Below are 22,206 nucleotides of genomic sequence, written 5' to 3' on the forward strand. Positions count from 1 at the left end.
TATTTTTTTTTTTTTTTTGCGTTGCCTAAATGCTTGGCCTAAAAGAGGGCCAAGAGCAGAACGAGTTCGCCGCTGTTGAGTTAAAATTCAGCGCTGACTTTTGTCTGCCTAGATGGTGGTAATTTATTAAGTATCAATGCAAACTTTCTGAAAACAATTCATCCATTATTAAAGCTAGCCCTAAAATATGATGATACTTATAAATTATGTTTCTTTGTGACTAAATACCAAAACAGTTTAAGAGAATCTTTCTGCCTTGGGGCTTGTGATACATTGCTTTTATATCTCTGAATATAAAATATGTTTCTCTTAAGCTTGAATGTATCAAATATATTTCAATAAATATATATGAGAATTTATATAAAAATATATAAAACATGTATATGTGGCTGGGCTCTTGAAATGTAACCTTTCAATAGTATTTGAATTTGGTTTGGAATTTTTATGAATTTAGGAGAATTATTATTTCTTATTTATTTTTATCATCTGATTGTTTATAAACGATTCGTAGACTGCCTGAATGTAATTTAAGGTAATATATCTATAGAGAAGCTAGCATATTCGACGTCTCGGGGCTGGTGTATTTTTTGTATATACTTAGCTGTCTATTCATTAAATACTCAAACAAATAATGAATTAATAAAAAAAGAAATAGAAAAATTAAGAATTTTTTATATTTTTAATATAAAGTAGATTTAAATTTATATTTGAAGAAATTAAGAAATATAAGTTGATGTATTTTAAAATATTAAAAAAATGTTTTTATATGTATACATATATGTATATATATATATATTTTTTAAAATATTATATATGTAGATGAATATTTAGCATAATACTATCTATAATTAATAATTCCCTATAAGCCATATATTCGACTAAGCCAGGTTTTTTTTTTTTTTTTTTTTTTTTTTTTTTTTTTTTTGAGCGACGAAGATGTTGACGATAATAATAATTTTATTTGGTCCAGCTACGCCTATACGGCGTAGTGTGCCCTTCTCTGTTAAAAGATGATGATTGTCAGATGGGTCAGCCTAATATGAACAGCCCTGAATGTTTAAGGCAACTTGACGATACCTCAAACATCTTTCAGTGGTTTTTATATAAGTATATAAAAAAAACTTAAATTTATTACTGTCGTTTACATTTCTCTCACTTAACTTCTTATTCACTCATTTCTAAAAACAAACAAAAGACAACTTGAAAGGAATAAACCTAATTATGCATGTTGAATAAAACCTTTGTGAGGTTAATTCCTACCACCTAGCAAACTACAAACACAATTAATATCTATTGTCATTGCTACGCACATACACATAGCTACATACATTCATACATATGTATATTTATACTCATTCGCGAATATGAAATGAGTATAACGTCTTGTGGTCCGTCCGTCTATTCGCTTTGATGACTTGACTTTGAAGGCTTTGATCCCGAATCGGAAAATATATCTTGCAGCGTGAATAAGTATCCTGCCGTCGGTAACAGCCGGCATTCTAGTTTTATATTTATATTGACACGGCATGTATGTGTGTGTGTATGTCATAGATGCCGCACCACGAGTTTTGTTTTGTGCCGACGACTTCGCGACCAACTGGCATTAAGGAGCCTTTGTTGAGTGTTACCTATTGTTTTCTGATTTGACATATGTAAAGCCCTCATATGCCACGCGACCCCATGCCATCCGTCTGCCAGCATTTCTCCCGCTTATGGCGGAGCACTTGACTGCAGCTTGTCACAATCAGACTAATGTGTTTTGTGGCTAAAAAAAAAAAAAAAAAAAAAAAAAAAGAAAAGAAACAAAAGAAAAGAAAAGTTGAGCAAATAAAAATGAAAATGAAAACAAATAAATAACAAACAACGTTTTGCTGGCGAACGATAAATGCGCTCGATCCCGATATAAATTGCGTTGGAAAAACAAAAAAATATAATGATTGTTGGCGCTAGTAGGACAAGTTTCAATATGCTGCGATAAATAAAGCATGTAGACCAATTAATAATTATAGATATATATCTATTACTCAGCGGTTCAGTTCAAGTCGAGCTATAAATATTTTCAATAGCAACTGGGTTAATAGAAGCAACCCTTAGTCCGCTTCGGCGGGTGCAACGATGCGTATGATTAACACAAAATGGTCATATTATTCATACAACGCGCTGGCCTGAGCCGGAGCCCGAGCCCCAGCGCGAAGGGCAATGAATAGAGGACTGAAAAACGAATATATACTAAATATATATATGCGTGTATATGTATGTAGATATATATATACATATATACTGTATGGGCAACAGGCACAACTTAATTAAGACGCTCGTTTGGTTTTGAATGCCGCCGTGTTGCATTTTGAGGTTTTCGCATTTTTCCGTCTTTTACTTTACGGTTTTTTACTTTGCAACTATGCCAACTTTTAATTAAAATGTGTAAAGGCCAGATTTAAAAGTCCGGTTTCTCTGGACGCACAAAATTAATTTCCACGATTTTTCAATTTTTTTACGGGGCTTAGCGCTGAAACCATTTGAAAAAGTGTAATTTGAGGCAAATCATGAGCAAAGCAATTCATGAAAATCAAATAGAAAAAAGTATAATTAGAGTATAATTAATTTTATAATTTAATTGCGGCATTTTCAAGATATTTAAATTTGGAAAATTCATATAAAATACAATGATATTGTTCTTTAAATAATAAATATAATATTCAAAAAGAAAGAATAATAATTGTATTTATTAAAAATAATGGAAGTAAGAAATGACTAACTAAAATTTATATATTTATTTTTGAAGTACTTCGTGCATGAAAAAATAAATACAAATTATATTATAAAAATTTTAGTATGTAATAAATTTAATAGAACTACAAAATGTCTCTAAAGTATAGATTCAAATTTTTTTATATAAATAATGAATATTATGGTAAGCAGTGAAGAAACCTGTAATCAAGACTGCCTTAAGTGAAATGATATTCCAATAATTCTTTGCTTTTTCCCTATATACACGGAATTTCTCGAGTTTGGTATTGGTTGTCAGATCGGCGCGTCCATACATACAGAAATACAGACGAAAGAACAGACAGATTGCGCTAAATAGACTCAGAGATTCGAAATAAGATTTATACAAATATATTACCGTAAAACTAGGTTTACAAAAAGATATAGATATTATATTATTATTATTATTATATTAGAATATTTTTATATTATTTACAGAAGGCTTCGCCTTATCAATAACTGAGCTCTATTTCGTTTTAACTTTGTATGCAGCTAAGTCGACTATCGCTTTTTTAGTGGTTTTTGTGACCCCTGACTTAAGTTCGCATAATTCGCGCTGGCAATGCAATTGATGCCGTGTGTATACCCTAACAGGCAGGGCACGTTTGCTGTTGCGACCATTAAAATATTTACTAAACACTTGAACTCAACAACTGTGAGCTGACCTTTAGCCAGAGCACAAACACAAGCACAAACACTCCAATGTAGCGTTAGCCGCCCCGCCACTCCTGCCCCCCTCACCCACAGAGCTCCCATACTTCTCATCCAGTTCATATACATGTACATACGTCAGAGTGCGTCTGCATGGCAGGGCATGTAACTTCCGCTCCAGAAACTTGAGCGCTGACGTGCTGCCGCTGACGACTGCAGCGCAAAGGATAATCGACAACGAGAGGAGCAATAGCAGGAGAAGAAGAAGAAGAGCTTAATGGAATACCCACCAGATTGTTGTTGCGCTTGCTATGGGTGGACATACGTCGATGAAATATGCGCGCCGGCTCCGGCTCGATTTCGGATTCCGTCTCGGACTCCTCGCCATCGCGACTTATCGATATGATCGGTATAATGGGCACGGGGGACACGCTGCCCGAGCTGCAGGCGCTGCTCAGTCCGCTGCTCAAACTGCGCTGTCGCGGACTCAAGTTGTCCACGTGCAGCGTATTGGGTTTTAAGTTAGCCATTGTTCAGGGTTGTCGTTTAACTTTTGCTTTGTAGTAGTTGTTGTTGCTGTTGCTGTTGTTTAGGTTGTTGTTGTTGCTGTTAATATTGCTGCTGTTGCTGCTGCGAGGCAAGTTTCACGTTGCACGTTTCCAAGTTTCCACGTTTTACGTCCAATCTTTTAGCTGTCACGTTGCGGAGCTCTTTACAGTTATATAAAAGTAGAACTCTTTGTGGGGTATCCGTCAAGTAGCCGCAGGTGGCCGTTTGAGCTGCTGCTGTCGCCGCCGTCGCTGCTGCAGACGCTGCCGCCGCTTCCCATGCTGCGCTGCTTATGTAAAAGTCCACTCACACACATATACACAGTTAGTCAGAGCAACTCACTCACACACACATATACACGAGCATACTCAACATATACGCATACAGGCACGCCTTCCGTTATTTTTTGACAGTTATTGTGCGGCTGCTCTACTTCGAAAATACGTTAATTTCAATAATAAGCTTTATTATTTATAGTCTAAAGTGTATACATTTACGATGAAATTAGCAAAAATATTTGCACACCAAATTGTATGTACGTATATGTGGTATATATACTATATTGTATATTATATATATTTAATTAAGCAACACTAACTATTTTTATTTTAATTGGAAAAGCCATTAATCTAACGCACACTCATTAAGCTACACTTAGAAAAAACACTAGCAAAAACTTTCGTACACAAAAAATAGTTCATAGCTATATTCAATGTTATACAAACTTAATACTCTTTACTTTCTTTATTGAATAGTTGTACAAAAAAACGGAGTTGGTTATGCCGCCGCTGGAAATTATTGTTGAATTTTGTGTTACACTAGAATTATCGTTTTGGAGCTGGGTTATATTCCGCTGGCTGACCTGACTACGAGCTGCGAATTGCGTGCTGAGCCTGAGCTGCGCGGCGTACTGAACGAGACCGCAACCCTCACTGCTGGCGGCCGACAAACGCCGCATAGACTTAAGCTTGCTAGTACGGGCACCGGATGCCGTTATCCTTAGAGGGTTGTCGAGCTCCCAAAGAGCATATTTATACATCAAAATCCATTGGTGATAGGACATCAATACACGCAGTATTTAAACAGTCTGAAGTGAGCTCAAGCTAAACAACTGCAAGAACTTCTAATATTACTTAACTGTATATTTTTAAATTTATCCAATTACAGAAATAGTATGCTACATTTTCTATGCAATATGGAATCTTCATTTTTAGATTAGCTGGCAACCCTACACAATGAGAGCACAATAGCCTTCAACCAACAAGTTTTTGTGCTCTCTGCTTTTGCCGCAACTTTCGCACAGTAGCACAGGCCCCAGCCCCAGTTGAATATCCTCTCTCACATGCCTGCTCTCTTGCTCGCGCAGAGTGAATGTGTGTGAAAAGCTTTAGAAAGCGGCCGCCAAAAGCAAAGCTTCTAGTGATGCAAATGAAGCGAGCAAAACAAAAAGACGCAAGCCGAAGAATATGCAAAGCGTAAATGACAACAAAGTAAACAGTATGCAGGAGGCAGGTACCGAGTGAACAAAGCAACGGCGGTGCGGTTTGCCTACACAAAAGTCAGAACCCGCTAGGCAGACAGTTATGGGTTAAGCTTTCTGCTCTTGTTGTTCTTTTTTCCGGTGTTGCGCTTCGCATGGGCTTTCGTTATTTACTTTGCTGTCGACTTGCCTATGCTGTGCTGTCATTGTTATTGTTGTTGCTGCTGGTGTGTTTTGAGACATGCACATCCCGTGGGGCATTACTCTTTGCGCTTGGCTGCAGTTACACGAGAAAACCTCTATGCGAGTGCGTATGTATGTATGTATGCGGGTGTGGGTGTGCCACATGTGTGTTGTGCGCTTATTAAATTTTTAATTAGCCTTGTTTGCTTTTCATTTGTTGCGGCCGCCATTTGCCATGATCTCAAATATAACCTCAAATAAATTAAATATGTACTACGTTTTTAATTTCTGCACATAAAATTTTTTATCGAATTTCTCAGGAATCCTGAACGCTGCTATCGAACACCCAGTCATAACGATCCGCTTTTAGGGTTTCATTTCGCATGCCCTAAGTCAATGGAAATCAATTAGTTTTCGGAGAGTACTGTACCAGGACTCCATCGACTTACGCGCGGCAGCGTGAGACAGCGCCGAAAGCGCATACACTGCCTGCCCGGCGTCTTGGTGCAGGTGCGATAGAACTCATACAGAGTGGGACTTAAGAGAAAGCCGCCCCAGTTGGAGGGCACAGGCACTTTAGGCAGCCGCTGCTCGCTGAGGATCAGCGAGAGACACTTCTTGATCTTGCCGAGCAGACTGCGTTTCCTAGTTTGTATGCCGTGCATGCTGAGCTGCACCTCCCGCGGATAGCGGGCGAACTGCAGCTGCGCCTGAAAGGCGGACACCGGACTCACAGTCCCGGCAATGTGCACACTGCGCTCCAGGTGGGGCCAATACATCTGCAAGGAGACATGCGGATTGGCATGGATCTCGCCCGCCAGGCGACTGCCCAGCGCCGTGTAGAACGTCAGCCCAGAGGCGTTAATCTGCTCGACGCTGGTCATTCGCGTGACCGGCTGCCCCGCCTCATCCACCGTGGCCAAACAGGCCACACGCGCCTTGCTCTGCGGCTCCGTGTCCATGGCGATCGACAGCCAGTGATGCAAGATCAGATACGGCTCCCGGATGGCAATCCTGTTGTGCCAGCTGTCCGGCTGTGGCGCAAGTTCCGCTCTGGTTACATTCCGCATCACACACTCCCTACGGCCGCGGGGTGACAGCAAGAGCCGCGCAACTGCGACACCCCGGAGCCTCTGTCTCAAAGCCGCTCCCAGCCTCATCCGTAAGACTCACTAGAGCAACGTACCCAATAGGCTATTACTCTTTTTTTTTTTTTTAAATTTATATTTCAAATAAAATTTTGAAAGCTAACCTGAAGCTAAAATCAATTCATATCAATTGATATAATATATATGTATCTTTAAAATGGGACGAGTCGATTTAATAGAGCCTTGGGTTACGAAATACTCTACATAATACAAAAATTGTTATTTTAACTGCATTAGATATCGGGAATACTATCATCATAATATGGGGAAGTTATATACAACTTGTGTAATTGTGGTTGAAGCTAAAAGTTTGGTTACCTCTGGGGATATCTAAGGGATGGGAGTCATCAGAAAATATCAAACATGATTATTTACATAGTATTATAGATATATCAGACTGAAGATTCAAATTTGTGTTTTTTTTTGTGTTTCTTTGTCCTTACTTTCGGACTTTAGTTTTGAATGCACATCTGAAATTTTCTCTATTTTATTATCCATTTTAAATATTTTTACAATATATGTGTTCGCACATGAAAATCCATTATGATAATTAAATAATTGTATCTAAATATTTTTTTCCTTTAGTGATTTTCATAATTTTTAACTTTAGTTAACACTCCATATTTTTAACTATCCATATTAAGTTTTTTTTAATCGTCTGCATAAATTATCTGATCTTAATAACTGATTATCTTAAGATCTCTGATATTTTAACAAGTTTTACTTTTAACAAATTTTCAAGCATTTTGGAAGACATAAAAAATGCGCAGCATTTACCTCTTAGCTGTCCTCTCTCTCTCTCTATCTCTGTCTCTCTTTAAGGTGCCAATCGCTCATAGACCCATTCATTCTCGCCTTTATGAATCAGTTCTCCGTCTACCTCGTCGAGAACTCCGGGGCCACGTCGGAAGCGTATGCGATCGTGCAGGCGATCCGTTTGTCCCTGCCAGAACTCGATGAGCGATGGGCGCACCAGGTAGCCACCCCAATTGGGCAGTGGTACCTGGCCACTCTCGCCGAGCTTGGCCTTGATTTCTGCTTCCACCTCGTCCAGAGAGCTGCGCGAACGTATGCGTTGACTCTGTGGACTGGCAGCGGCTCCGATTTGACTAGCACGTGGACGCTCGTGGAAGTATTTTAGGGATGCATCCCTGGAGATTTTCTCTGCGACGCCCTCGATGCGAATGCTGCGCCGCAGGGGCAGCCAGTAGATGGCGATGGCCACATTGGCATTACAGGCAATATCCTCGGCTTTGCGACTGCCATAGTTGGTAAAGAAGGTGAAGCCCTCGGTGGTGGCCTCCTTAACCAAGACAAAACGATTGGACGGCTTGCCCTCTGCGTTTACCGTGGCCAAGGCTGCAGCATTTGGCTCAAGGATCTCCTTTGTATTGAGAGCGTCGTTTAGCCAGTCACGAAATACGACAAATGGATCTTTTATCTTAATGTTTTCCTCTAGAAAGGCATCCTTGCGCTCATGGTATTTCAAGCGCAGCGCTAAAATGTTTACGAAATAAATGTTATTAAAGATTGTAGTTAGGCCAATCTAAATCTCACCCGAAAGCTGTTCTATAGAAGCTGTTTGGCTCATCTTACGCACAATTTGCAAAAGCCTCACTGCAGTTGAGAGGGAATTGTGTAATATTTAAGTGGCGTTAGTCTTAGCTACGGTAACATCAACGTACTTGTCAAAGGTCAAATTGAAAATTGTACACCAAAGTACTTTGTTTATGATTCGCCGCAATCTAGAGATAAGTGGAACAGCTGTTTACATGCGCAGCGTTGCCAGCACGTCGATATTCCTATCGCTTAAAATATACCAGAAAAATACTAAATGCAACTGTTGTGTGAATGCGCTGCGCTGCGCTGATTAGTGGCTGAATTAAGCCCAAAAGTAGGCCAATAATATATATTTAATTATAATATAAAATATAAATATATTTATTCATTAATATTTATTAGAGGAAAAGTTCATTATAAACTTCAAAATAAGCCGCCAGATTGTGAAGAAAGAACAGCTCAGAGAGCGCATGTGTGTGAGAGAGCTTACGACATAAAGAGCGAGAGCAATTGTTGTTGTCACTTTCGTGACTTACACCGTTCACTGTTTCTATCCTGGCAGTTGCTTGACTAGCGAATGCGAGCGGAACGAGCCCACAGAACAAATTCAACACAAACGGCTGCTGGACGTGTGTGAAAGCAAAGCGCATAGAGTGCGGAGCGCAAGCGAGAAAATATAGAGAAAGGCTAAAGCGGGGCAAACACATACACACAAACACATAGACGCACAGACAGGGACACATTCACACGCGCACGCACATACACACGATTAGAGATTAATAATACACAAATAAGTTGAATACGAAAAAGCTGAAATAACAGTTATTTATAGTAAAGCGCTTGAAGTGATTGTGCGTAAAAACGCTCTGCAAATTTCTACAACAACAAAGTGGGTTAAGACGAAAGCTTTGCGTGAAAATAATTCTTTTGAGGTCGCTCGTAAAAGCATTCTACATTTTTTCTTGTCCATTGTTGTGTTGTTGCTGTTGTTGTCAGTAGTGAAAAAAGCGTTGCAGACATCGGTTGCATGTGTGTATGCGGCAGGGCAGAAGTGAAAAAATGCAGTGCAGCAGCAAAAACAAAAACGAAGCAAAGCAAATGGCTTGATAGGCAACTAAATATTTAACAATTTTTCAATTCAATTATAACATAACCAAAAACGAACGTGATATTTTAAAACTGTGGCCTGCTTTTAGCACAGTACAAAACAACAAACACAAAACACACACAGAAGCATATACACGTACAGACACACACCAACACACACGCAAACTATATAGCAATATATGCCCATTGAGTGCCTTATATCATTTGATAATAATCCACAAGGTGTCTACTATGCCGGACAGGAACTATCTGGCGTTGTTGATCTCAGCGTCGATGCGACCAAGCGCATTAAAGGTAAATTGAACTTGCGTATACCCTAACCTAACCTAATAGTCGCGGACACACACACACACATGAGTCATACAGCGTATGAGTAATAAGTTTATTACTCACACATTAAATTTGCACCGAAACACACGCATTTCAATTGCCGAAGGACACGCGCTGTTGTCCTTATTAAACATCAACCTTATCTCGTAAATAAATGTCGCCATTTAGAATGTGCTGTGCAATTAATAAATAGTTGTTGTTGCTGTTGTTGTTTTTGTTGTAGCTGCTGTCCCCGCTGAGTTGACCAGCAGCTCGTTACCGTTATTTGCACGCTGCACAGTTGGTTGTTTGCCTTGCACTCTCTCTCTTTCTCTCTGTCCCTTCCCCTCTTACTCACACTCTCACTCACTCTGTCTCTCGGTCTTGCTCTTTCATTCTTATTTTCTTGTTTTTGTTGCTGTCGTCGGTTTGTGTTTGGCGTCTGTTTTGGCATGCCGCCATTTTTTATTTATCCATGAACTCGTTAAAGGCGTGGTAAGTGCAATTCATTTGTTGTTCTTGGTGTTGTTGTTGTCGTTGTTGCTGTTGCTGTTGCTGTTGTCATCGTCATGTTTGTTGTTGTCATTGTAGATGATGACGATAAAGTTGTCCGTGTGCATTTTAATTTTGTGGTAATAAGTCTTTTCGTCTGACATTTCACTTGATTAGTTTACTGAAAAGTTGAACAGGAAGGGAGAGAGAGAGAGAGAGGGAGAGAATAATGCAATGAGGGAAATAGACAGGAAAAAGAAAACTTAATTTACGAGAATATAAAATCTATTAAGTACAGAAATATTAAAGTTCAGTTGGATTTAATTTTAAATTATTTATTTATTTATTTAAGGTGTACAAAATAAATTTTTAATCAATTTAAGATATAAAAAAGTGCATGAAAATATATTATTATAATTTGGTTAATATTATTATTATATTACTTGTTATTATTAATTTTTTATTTTTATTTTTATGTTTTATATTTTATTTGTTTAAGAAAATGCACCATAATTGACTATCAACATCATTTACTCATTATCATATTCATATGCTGATCAGCTAATTCATTCCCCTCGCTCTCTCTCTCTCTCTCTCTGTCACTTTCTCACGCACGCTCTCCATGTCCACTTATCTTATAGGCATTCATGTCACCGTCAGCGGTTATGCCAAGATACGCTGGATAAAAAAGGGATATCCGCGGGACAGCGAACGTGCCATGTGTCGTGCCTATCGATCTTACCTGTCATCGCGATCGTATGTCCTTGGCTCCTGTGCGGGGAACTCGTGCATCGATTGGCTGGCCGGCGAATATTCGTACACGTTTCACGTCATACTGCCCGATAATCTGCCCACATCCTTTGACGGCAAGTATGGTCAAATACACTATGAGATCATAACGACGATCGAGCGATCGGGTCGCTACCCGAAAGTGTTCAAGCTGCCATTTACCGTGATACAACCATTGGACCTGAACGCCGATGCCATCTACAAAGTGCGAGTTCCATATATATTAAATGTGCAGATATTTGTCTAATGTGTGGTTTCAGGTACCTCTGGAGATACTCGATCGCAAGCGCTTCTGGAGCTTTTGCTGTCCAACGGGGCCGCTCACCGTGAAGTTCTCGACCCCCTACTGCGGGTATGCGCCCGGCCAGAAGATCCATTTTGTTCTGTACATCAACAACGAGTCGTCGATCGATATAACCGAGTGCGAGGTGAAGCTGAAGCAGGAGGTTAGCTACGAGTCGCACGATCCGCAGCACGAGTATCGCTATGACAAACACCTGATAGCCTTAAAGCAGTTCGGCAACGTGTTGCGCTGGTCGCGAAAGGTGTACAGGGGATACTTGGATTTGCCCTCGATACCGCCGACATCGGTGAAGCCGACCTGCCCCATTAGCGTTAACTATTCGATTAAGATCATTGTGAATCCGACCGAGTTCCATTGGAAGCTGAAACTCAAAGTTCCGCTTACCATCGGCAGCATACCCATCATGGATGGACCCGATGCGCTGCTCCGTTTCAATCGCCAGCAGCAACAGCATCAAGTAGTTAGTCAACATTTTCAAATGTCAACGCAGCAGAACCAAAGGCCGCAGCGACCACCGCAGCGTGGCAGCCTACAGAACAGTAGCAACAATAGTAACAACAGCAACATCAACAGCAACAGTAACAACAACAACAACAACAATCAGGCAACACGGGCCATGCAACGTGCGGGTGCAATACTGCCGGCCCAATCGAGTCCCTCATCGATGCCAACGACTGCCGACCTGAGGCCAATGGCCACCATGCCAGCGATATTAGTGACCAGCGATAGCGATAGTCCCCCAGATTATATACCCATGAGTAAGAAAATATATAGCTAATTATATATTATGTTTCTTTAACAGAAACTGTGATAACATAGACTGTCAAAAATTCTATTTGATATTGATTTAGATATCAGCTGGATGCACATCTATATCTAGCCATAATAGTGGAGGTTTATTTCTTTGCAGTATATATCTTTTATAAGGACCTCGATTTGAATGATGTCCAAAAGAATTTGATTTTATTATCTTGTATATATGAAAGATTTATAAATAAGCTTAAATTAATTTGCATAAAATGTTCCATTCGTAATAATGTAGATCCAATATTAATTACCCTAGATATTTATGAGTAAAGTGAATATTATAGAATAGTGTTATACATACATGTCTAATGAATTGAAATGCTGAATTTTTATTTTTATAAGAACAAATTTTCTTCTGAATATCTATAAAATTTTGCAGCTTATAAATTGAGTCGCGATGTCTTAGTATACGGCCAAACTGATCTAGGTTAGTTAAGCAATAAATGTAAGTCAGGACTAAAGCACAGTTAAAACATATTGATGCTCAAAAAGTTTTGTATGCTTTAGATTTTAAGACTATACCGATCCCCTTAACAGATCAGAAAACATAAAACAGCAAAAGGATAGCATAGCTGAGAAGAATAGAAAGAAAACACTCCAATCAAACAATTGATTAGAGTGCGTTCTATCTATTCTCATATAATAACTATTCAAATTAATACAACCTACATATATAAAATGCATTTATATACTTTTATACTATACCCAAATTTTACATAGTCATTTCTAATTCATTTCTTTTTTACCATTTTCTAGTGCCGCCCTCGTACGAAGATGCCATGGCCTTGAGCGAAAAGTTTAGCGATGATATCGAATTCCTGACAAATGTTAGCATGAGCAGCATTTTGTCCGCTCAGGGCGACGTAACAAGTGAGCGTGAGCCCTTTAAACCGCGTTACCCGGTCTATTACGATTACGAGACACCGACCATACCGCCCGGTAGTGATGATTCCACTGAATCCGACACATAAACCTAAATTGTTATTAAAAAAAAAAAAAAAAAAAAAAACGCCAAAAAAAAAGAACTGTTAAAACAAAATGAAAATCGAAAGCAAAGCTAAACAAATTGAATGGCTGAGTGGCATTTTATTCAAATCTCTTTCTTTTATTCCATTTTCACAGTAGTTAGACAAATTTTCTCTATAAGCTTAAGAACTGCAAGGCGTTGGGTAAAAGTAAAGATGCCTTTGACAATGTCCGATAGTTCATAGATTAATTAACTTGTAAAGATGTACATAATAGGAAGTCAAATAATTCCAATTGTCTGCTTCGAGAATAAGAATTTAATTTTTGAAGAATTTATACACATCATATAGTCAAATATGTATTATAAGCCATATCTATCTAATAACCTATTAAGAGCTTTCTGATTCGCTCCGATTGTCCCATCTGTCCTGATCTTGAGCCCCAACGCCTTGCAAATGACATTTTATTCCTTTAATTAAAATGTTTGAGCTGCACGTCCTATTTATATACAAATATATATTTAAATTTCTGATAAATATTCCATAACAATATCTATTCATATCTCAATAATAAGTATGTATGTTTGCTCTGTTGTTTGATTTTATTCATTAAAAACTTTTGAATTGATAAACCAACTCTATACATATATATGATATATAAATTATAAGAACATTGACAAATTATTAAATTTGTGCTTAGTAACTAAGTTGATAATATATAATTGAAATGATATATTTTAATATGCAATAAGCGTTTATTCACTTTCATTAATTAGTTTTGCATTTTTATTCTGGAAACAAATTACTTCTAGCCTTAAGCCACACCCAAGGGTTTCACAAATATACTCAATTTGTAAATTTATTCTTTTGTTACCGCTTCCTCCCAAATTTCGTGCCCCTATACATGCTTCATTTGAACAACAACAACAGAGACGCTCTACAGTGAAAGCTCGAACACGCAGATACGGTACGCTGTGCCACAGGAAACGGATGAGAATGGAACGAACGAACAAGGAACAGCTGATCTATTGAACCGCGAGAAAAAGTGACGCAGAATGCAAAAGCAAAACAAACACAAACATATTTAATCAAAATCTCAAAGTCGAATTAATCGAATTAAAAGAAATTGCAAAAAAATTCTTGGCGCATATTATATACTAGTTTATAAGTCTGATCTGGATTAACCATAGATAACTGTTTTGCAAACCGGATATATAAAACATATATACAATGTAGAGCGCATAAATTAATCAAAATCTATTCAACATTCTGTTGAGCAATAAAAAGAAGTTTATTTTTTTTCTTTTCCATATTTTTTTAAATTCTTTGACTCGATTTCCAGTGCAAGAAAAAATTTCTTTATTTTCTTATTTTCCAAAGCAATCCTAAAAATGTATTGATCTAGCGCAGTCAGCATACGATACTTACCATATAAAGTAATGAACGTAGTTAATCCATACTTAGTCAAAACTCTTAGGCCTAAGCGAAATATTTAAACAATTGCACAATTTTACCAAAAACAACAACAACAACAACAAACTTAACATTTTCAATGTTTATAATATCTATTAATGAAATTTACACTTGAAATTAGCCAAGAATTAGATTATATAATTAAATTTTGAATTGATTTTATGTCCAAGTCCAAGTCCAAATTAAATTAAAAGTACTTTTCAATGTAATTGTCTGGTATTTACCTATCTATCTAGCACATCATCATCGTAAATATATATAAAGTGTCTAAATTTAGTTATATCTACGACAAATTTGAAGAACATGTCAGAATCAAACTATTCTATGTTTATAAACTCGTGTATACTTCCCCTGATTTGTAACCAGTCTAACCAGTAACTAATATTAAGAAAATATTCTGTCTTCAATTAACTCAAATTTCAACCAAAATGGAGCAATATATATAAATATATATTATTATATGTATATCCAAATTTATGTGTTTTGGATTTTTTTCTTTGTATGCAATTAATTTTAATTGAGCTCAATGAACTAGAGGGAATTCTGGAATATATCGTTGGTAAAGTGAGGTACTTGCTTTCAGGTAAAAACAATTATATATGTACATAGCTACTTATCTTAATCTATATAAAAATACTAAGAGGCTTATTTAGGCTGCTATAAAATTTGATTAATGGGTGTTTATACTCATTCACGAAAGTGAATCATTATACTCATTCACGAAAGTGAATCAGTATATTGGTTTTGTGCAATGTCCGTCTTGCTGTCCCTCCGTCTGTCCGTCTGTCCGTATGAACGCAATCTATTTCGGCGCTATTGAAGCTAGAGACTTGAAATTTGGAACACATACTCGTGTATATCTCCGATTTATAAAGTGTTAAAATTTTCCCGATCCGCCCTCTAGGGGCGTGGCAAATCGGAAAATGCATTTTCCGATATACCAGAAATCATGTTAGTTAAAGAGCTAGAAAGCTGAAATTTGGTATGTAGGTCCGCGTTGACCACCCAAGATCACGAGCTATGGCGGATATATCTACGCCCATTGGGGGCGTGGCAAATCGGATAAAACTGTATCTCCTAAAGTTGTAAACCTAGAATGCTGAAATTTTGCACGTCAGCTAATGGTATGACTCTATAAAGTCTGAAAATTATAAGTCTATGCCCATTGGGGGCGTGGCAAATCGGACCTGAAGATATAGTGATTTTTTAAATTCTCCTATATTTTGGACAGAGACCTCAAATTTTGTATATATACTCGGACTGATCACCCAAGACCAAAAAGTTTTGTCGGATATATGTCCGCCCACAGGGGGCGTGGCAAACCACAAAAGTTTATATCTCCTAAAGTATAATAGCTAGAAGCTTTAAATTTGGATAGTTGAGTTACTGGTAGCCTCCTCTATCGATTCCCCAAAAATAATTTTTACGCCTCTTTAGGGGCGTGGCATATCGAAAAATACCCTGTAATTTTCACATTTTTTGAGGTTAAGCATTCAAACTTTGCAGTTAGGGTACCGTTATCTCTTTCTAAAAACTGACCAAAAATGAGGTGTCTACGCCCAGTTGGGGCGTGGCAAATTGGAAAAACCTGTATAATCTACAGTATTAGAGCAAAACTTAACTACTAAATTGTTGATGGGATGTGAATGAGTTTCCGCAGTCGGTAACGCCCGACTGCAACGTTCTTACTTGTTTTATTTGATTTTGATGACAAATCTCTAGGTATAGACATTAGCATTATACATTATATGTAATATAGAGCTTGTAAAAAATTTGTTCTCAATAATTTAAGATTATTATTTATTGAAGTGTCTATTGAATTTCTACCTTTCTATATATATTTACACCAAGTAGTATATATTTTTTTTTTTTAAATACAGAGTAGTCTCAAGTATATCACATGATTAGCCATGCAATAGGTAAGCCGAATTGCTGGCCTGCTTTATAATGTTTATATATATTAATTTATTTTAAGTTTGTTTCAACAGTAGCTTCAATATATCAATGCACAATTGTTCCAAGCTAGCGGAGAGCTCACGAATAAGTAATTGGATATCTGAGTGCACTTAAACATGTGCAAGTGGTGCCCATGAATTGGAGCTTTTCGGAACTCGGAAATTTGAGAAACAGAACCTCTATTGAATATCTAGGTGTGCTGCAATACATGTAAACGATACCTTCGAATGGGAACCTTTGGAGCTCAGAAAAAAGAGAAACTGAACAGAGAAACTAAAAATTTCATATGTGAGCGTTATTGGCAAAGAGAAGTCACAATGAAATTTTATAAAAATTTAAGTAAAAAAAATTAATAAATAAAAATAAATTTAATAATAAATAAAAAAATTGAATTAAAAATACATTTTGTTTTTAATATAAGTAGTATTTAATATTAATGCTTATTAATTATAAATTTTATAATATTTTTAATTTTTTTGAATTTTTTAATATAATTAATTTTCTTTAAAGAGTGAAAGAAATAAAATTTATTAATATTTAGTTTTTTTTTCAATGCTCAATTTTGTTTTAAATTTATAATATAATAATTTTCCTTAAAAAGTGAAAGATACAACATTTTTTACCATTTATTTTTTTTATATATTTTATAATTATTTTTATTATTATTTAACACTTACTATTACTACCTCGGAACTGGTATTAACTTATAAATTAGTTATATATTAAAATGATTAAATTACAATAAAAGAAGTGACGATAATATAATTAACATTCATATTCATTAATAATATTTTTATTCTGTTATTTATATTTATTTGCTAACATATTTATATCTTTTTATATTTCATGTGCTTTGTAATGTGAAGTAGTTTATCATATAAATTATCTCTCAAATATATATTTAACACTCCCATATCTAGATATGAGAATGAGAAGCTCAACAGAAAATTTATGAAAATATCTGGCATGCTTTGCCATATACGTCTCTGACTTTGATACCTGATTATCAGAGTATAGTCCCATTCATTTTATTTTAGATTTTGTATAATCCAGGTATTTTTTTTACGCAAAAAATTTTTAGATATTTTTAGATTTTCCAGACTATTTTTTTTTTTTACTGCATCGTACGAGTTTCGTGAAAAACAAGTGCACACACCATTCGAACCAGTTTGCTCAAACGAATTCAAGTTGGCAGCTCAACAGGTTGGGAAAAATAAGAGAAAACAACTGTGCGGCTAATCTCCATAGATATATAAAATAATAAAAGAGAATAAAATTCTTATAAATAATAACGTGCAGGGACTTGCGGCGCTATCGTGAACTCAAATTTATCTTTAGCTTTTTATAATTTCATAAACAATTGAAAAAACAACAACAACAAGAAAACATTTGCCAAAGTTGTTGCCGTTGTCGTGTGTCGTTTCCCGTTTGCCGCTGCCACTCGCGCTTCGTCTGCTGAGCAGCTCGCACTTGAATTTTATCGCGTGCCGCAAATTGGCAAAGTTGTTTTCAGGCCGGAATACCCTGTAATTCGCAGCATGCCCATTAACTGTGAAATTTGTTTGTCGCGCATTTCGGCGGTCTACCACACCGGCGAACACATTACGGGCTGGATAGATCTGGTCGCCGGCAAAAAGCCTCTGCATGTGGAAGGTGAGTTCAATAAGCAAATGCCTTTAGCGTGTTGACATGCAACTGATAGCGATGCGATGATAACGATGCGATACTCCACTTGAACAGCGCTCAGTATCAGCTTGCGGTGCCACAGCACAGTTGGCTGGCAGGAGGTGGACCGCAGCTTGCCACAGATCGTGCACAATGACAGCGAGGCGATCAGGGAGCCCGACTACATTAACTACACAGGCGACAAATTGTACTTGGACCAGACGCAGCAACTGCTGCAGGGTATCTACCTGCTTCCGCGTGGCATTAAGCGCTGCATCTTCGACTTCCAGCTGCCAAGCGAGTTGCCCGGCATGTGCCGCCTGCCCCTGGGCCGCACCAGTTACACGCTGCAAGTGCGCTTGCAACGCTACAGCAAGCACCACAAGATCTACCAGAAGAGTTTGTGTGTGAAGCAGCGCATTGAACTACGCGACTTGAGGCCGGCCACCAGCTCAAGTGTGAGCTTGAGGCTGCACTTGTCGCGCAGCAGCTACGTGCCCGGCCAGCGCATTGCCTTCGAGGTGCAACCCACAGAGCCTGCCACATGCCGCACCTGCCTCTGCCAGGTGATTACCTATCGCAGCGAACATCCCGCTGTTAAAGAGAAGCGCGTGCAGCGCGTACTCGACGAGAGCTCCGACTCGGCTGGCGTCCTCCATCTGCCGCTCTGCACGCCCCTTATGACGCAGCTGCAAGGCGAGCCCATTGAGATCTCCTACTTTGTGGAGGCAGGCAGCAACCTCTGCAGGCAGCCATTGCGCTTGCCTCTGTGGGTAGGCACTGTGGCGCCACCTATTGACGCCCCAGCGGACGCTCGAACGGACAGTCCGGCGCTCGGATACGACAATTTGGGTAAGTGTTTGCCAAAAACAGACGCAGGTCCTAACGATGTTTACACAACTGCTATGCTCTGCTTCAGAGTCTTAGCTTTGATACCCTGAGACCATCGAAAATTCTAATTGAGGGTATAATAGCTACGGAAAAATTTAGTAAGAGTAGGTGTAGCAATCGCCATAAAATATACATACATATTATTGCCCTGTCTGTCAGTCCGCCTGCTCGTCTGTCCGTCCGTCTGTGCATATATAGAACTGAAGCCTTAAATGCATATTCGTGAATGCCCTACTAAACAGGATTTTAGAATTTTGCTTCCCTATAACTGCTCTGATTTATTAATAATCGATAAAAATCGATATTTTTATTTGGTAAGAGTTGAGACTTTCTAGTACTCTTCCTTTTGCCCATAAATTGATATATGGAGTATAGTAGTACTTCAAATATAAATATAAATATTTTAAATAACTAGAGCGAACAATGCACACATGGATATCATCATTATGCCCAGAAAATTTCATTACAAAAGTGCATATCGAACAGAAGTTTATAAACAATTAATTTCCCATATGCACAGCCCGCGTAGAATGCGCACTATATATTATTATATATATGCAAATATGGATGTGTATGTGAATGTGTGCGCACGCTGTTTGTATAATATACATATATATCGATATCAATATCAGCACATTGCAATGTTTAGGGTATTTCCTAGTCGGGCAGCACCAACTTGAAGACTTCAACTCATTTTAACTTGAAGTGAAAAGCTAAGAGGAGGCATTTTATATATTGATCATCCATTTTAGTTTTCTCCCTCTTTACTTTTTTAAATGTATTTACTTAATTAGGTTAAACATAATCAATCATAGCCGCATATTCATCTAAGTACTCAGGCTCTAATTCTTAAAGCCGTCAAAAATTTCATATACAGTTAGTCAAAAATTATTAATTATTAATTTTTGAATCAATTAATTTAACTACATAATTGTTTTACCTTTACCCAAGTACTATTCATTTATTATTAATTTCTGTTATTCATTCTATTTATTATTATCTAAATGTAGATATTTTTCATTATTTTAAATTATATAATATTCATTTAACTATGATGATAAACTATTCAATATTCATTTAACTATATTGCCATATATAACTATGTATCATATTATATTATTCATTCAATTACTTTTTAAGAGCACTCACTCTTCGACAATGATATATTCATGGCTTTTCTGTTTTCAATCTATTTTCCAGCTTTGAATGAAAACGATTCACTTGGTGCAACGATCTGTGAGCGGCCGCGCCACAGTTTTCACATAAGATCCCGGCGATCAAAAGCGAAAGGCCAGGGCGACCACCTGCGAAAGCTGCGACGCCCGAAGAAACCGTCGTACGTGCTTTTAGCTTGGCGCTACTTTTCTGATATTCTGTTTCCCCGCAATTAACGACATGGTTGTGAGCTCGAAGTATAAAATCATTTGAAATAGGTACGTGCAGGCTTTTAAATAAATCTGGGTGAAATGAAATTGAATTGCTGAGAATATATTTATATTTTTGCCGATAATATATGTATGTATGTATACTATCTAGCCGGGGCGGGAATTTAGTTATATATCGGGGTAAATTTATAGAAGAGCTGCATATTTGCACAGAAGTTATCAACGCTGGATTTATCAACGCCTGCGTCAGCAAATCAAACTTCATTGATTAAATTTCATTGACAGTCCAGTTCGTATATATAAAACAACCCATAGAATCTCTGCTATATAAACAACTTGGACTAAAACGTGAGCAAATCATTAAATATATTATTTTTTTTTTTTTTACCGATTTTAAAGATTGGATTTATTTATATTTATTTCGAAAAAAATTAGATATTAATAATCGTAATTGTTATAAATTAATGCTAATAAAAATAAATATACTTAAAAATGTGATGATAATTTTTTGAGAGGTAGTAATTTATTATAATTTTTTTGTTTTCACTTTTGCTGCCGATGTAGGTAAACATATTTTTAAGTTTTCACTCTGATCGGACGGCTTTTGCTGCCTGCCACTTCGGCTGCCTTCCGCCTTCTATGTCCTCTGAGTACTGATCAGTGCTCCTATGACCTCCGTGGACTACCCTCCAAACATCATTGCTTTTGCTCTTTTGCTTAATTCTATTTATTGTCCCTCTAAGATTGACCCTTATTCTTTATAGAATTTAGTGTTTATCTACATAGCTCAAACAGGATCTTCGTATCTCAAGTCTCTAAAGCAAAAAAATAAAAACTATGAAGAAATTGCAGCTTTGCTCTAAAGCAAATTTCCATACGTTGTCACTCCTGTGTGATAAGGCTCTACAATGCTGCAAGTTCATTCCATTTTTATCCTAGTTCGTGGTCAGTCGAATAGCTCATGGCAAATATATATTATTCTTCTTATATAATATCACCAAATACTTTGCTCTATAATTGAGTTCCCAAAACAAAACAATCGTTGCTATTGGAAGTTAACGGATAGGCAACATCAACCAATTATCATTAGATAAAGATATTAACACAGCGTAAATGAAAATGATAGTAGTTAGAGTAATAAGAATAATAATAATAATCATTTGGCGACAATAATGACATCAATAATGAGAACGATAGTAGTTATATGTAGTACTAATAATAATAAAATCATGGCGACGATAATGAGAATGAAGGAGACAAAAATAATGACAATATGAATAATGAGAAATATTGTATTGTATTAATAATGACTATAATTTTGTTGATGCAAGCATAATATTCAAAAAATAAAAAAAAATAAAATAAAATAAAATAAAAATAAAATCATATAGATAGACTATAATTTTAATCATACAAGTATAATATTTTAAAAATATATATAAAAAAAAAAATAAAAAAATGAAGGACTAAAAATAAAAAATATTAAGAACTATAATTCTGATCATGCAGGTATAATATTTAAAATAATAATTCAAATAGAACTTATATTTAAGTAATGCGTTTTTAGTTTTATAGAGCAATAATTGATTTGCCATTGATTTTTATGAGTTCATAAATATGCCGCAGGCCCATTCCATTCCCGTTCGCAGCCCTTGTCGCTGGGCCCTAATCAAATACGCGAAGCCATATTGTTGGAACGGGTCAAGGCGAGCCGCCCATTGCC

General features: G+C 37.0%; 5 protein-coding genes across 16 annotated transcripts in view; 2 read left to right on the forward strand and 3 right to left on the reverse strand.

Annotated features, from left to right (window-relative positions):
• The window catches only part of LOC6572637 (diacylglycerol kinase eta), a 57,270-nt gene extending 52,596 nt beyond the window's left edge, over positions 1 to 4,674 (reverse strand). For all 10 annotated transcript variants that reach the window (XM_044007196.1, XM_015166535.3, XM_032727984.2 and 7 more), the window contains exon 1: positions 3,711 to 4,674. In XM_044007196.1, the coding sequence (XP_043863131.1) occupies positions 3,711 to 3,950 (240 nt within the window). In that variant the 5' untranslated portion in view covers positions 3,951 to 4,674. The remainder of the gene's footprint in view (positions 1 to 3,710) is intronic.
• Positions 4,675 to 5,894: 1,220 nt separating this feature from the next.
• On the reverse strand, positions 5,895 to 6,792 carry LOC6572636 (pyridoxine/pyridoxamine 5'-phosphate oxidase). The gene is made up of 2 exons (XM_001998706.4): positions 6,082 to 6,792; positions 5,895 to 6,020 (listed from the first exon to the last, which is right to left on the reverse strand). Exons 1-2 carry the CDS (start codon positions 6,790 to 6,792, stop codon positions 5,949 to 5,951), a joined length of 783 nt encoding a protein of 260 aa, XP_001998742.1. The 3' UTR covers positions 5,895 to 5,948.
• A 459-nt stretch (positions 6,793 to 7,251) lies between these two features.
• Positions 7,252 to 8,552, reverse strand: LOC6572635 (pyridoxine/pyridoxamine 5'-phosphate oxidase). 2 transcript variants are annotated; one of them, XM_015166527.3, is made up of 3 exons: positions 8,466 to 8,552; positions 8,338 to 8,397; positions 7,252 to 8,277 (listed from the first exon to the last, which is right to left on the reverse strand). In XM_015166527.3, coding segments are annotated over exons 1-3 (741 nt in total). In that variant the 5' UTR covers positions 8,467 to 8,552; the 3' UTR covers positions 7,252 to 7,597. The 2 variants fall into 2 exon arrangements, with proteins under 2 accessions (XP_015022013.1, XP_001998741.1); XM_001998705.4 differs by having other exon boundaries at positions 8,338 to 8,537.
• Positions 8,553 to 8,930: 378 nt separating this feature from the next.
• LOC6572634 (arrestin domain-containing protein 17) lies at positions 8,931 to 15,059 on the forward strand. 2 transcript variants are annotated; one of them, XM_015166526.3, is made up of 5 exons: positions 8,931 to 9,741; positions 10,890 to 11,242; positions 11,298 to 12,099; positions 12,905 to 13,087; positions 14,044 to 15,059. In XM_015166526.3, exons 1-5 carry the CDS (start codon positions 9,627 to 9,629, stop codon positions 14,160 to 14,162), a joined length of 1,572 nt encoding a protein of 523 aa, XP_015022012.1. In that variant the 5' UTR covers positions 8,931 to 9,626; the 3' UTR covers positions 14,163 to 15,059. The 2 variants fall into 2 exon arrangements, with proteins under 2 accessions (XP_015022012.1, XP_015022011.1); XM_015166525.3 differs by having other exon boundaries at positions 12,905 to 13,018.
• Positions 15,060 to 17,572: 2,513 nt separating this feature from the next.
• On the forward strand, positions 17,573 to 20,575 carry LOC6572633. The gene is made up of 3 exons (XM_001998703.4): positions 17,573 to 18,195; positions 18,283 to 19,059; positions 20,299 to 20,575. Exons 1-3 carry the CDS (start codon positions 18,081 to 18,083, stop codon positions 20,487 to 20,489), a joined length of 1,083 nt encoding a protein of 360 aa, XP_001998739.1. The 5' UTR covers positions 17,573 to 18,080; the 3' UTR covers positions 20,490 to 20,575.
• Positions 20,576 to 22,206: the final 1,631 nt, after the last annotated feature.

Source organism: Drosophila mojavensis, unplaced genomic scaffold (assembly GCF_018153725.1).
Source record: "Drosophila mojavensis isolate 15081-1352.22 unplaced genomic scaffold, ASM1815372v1 contig_16, whole genome shotgun sequence".
NCBI classification, from domain to species: Eukaryota; Metazoa; Arthropoda; class Insecta; order Diptera; family Drosophilidae; genus Drosophila; species Drosophila mojavensis.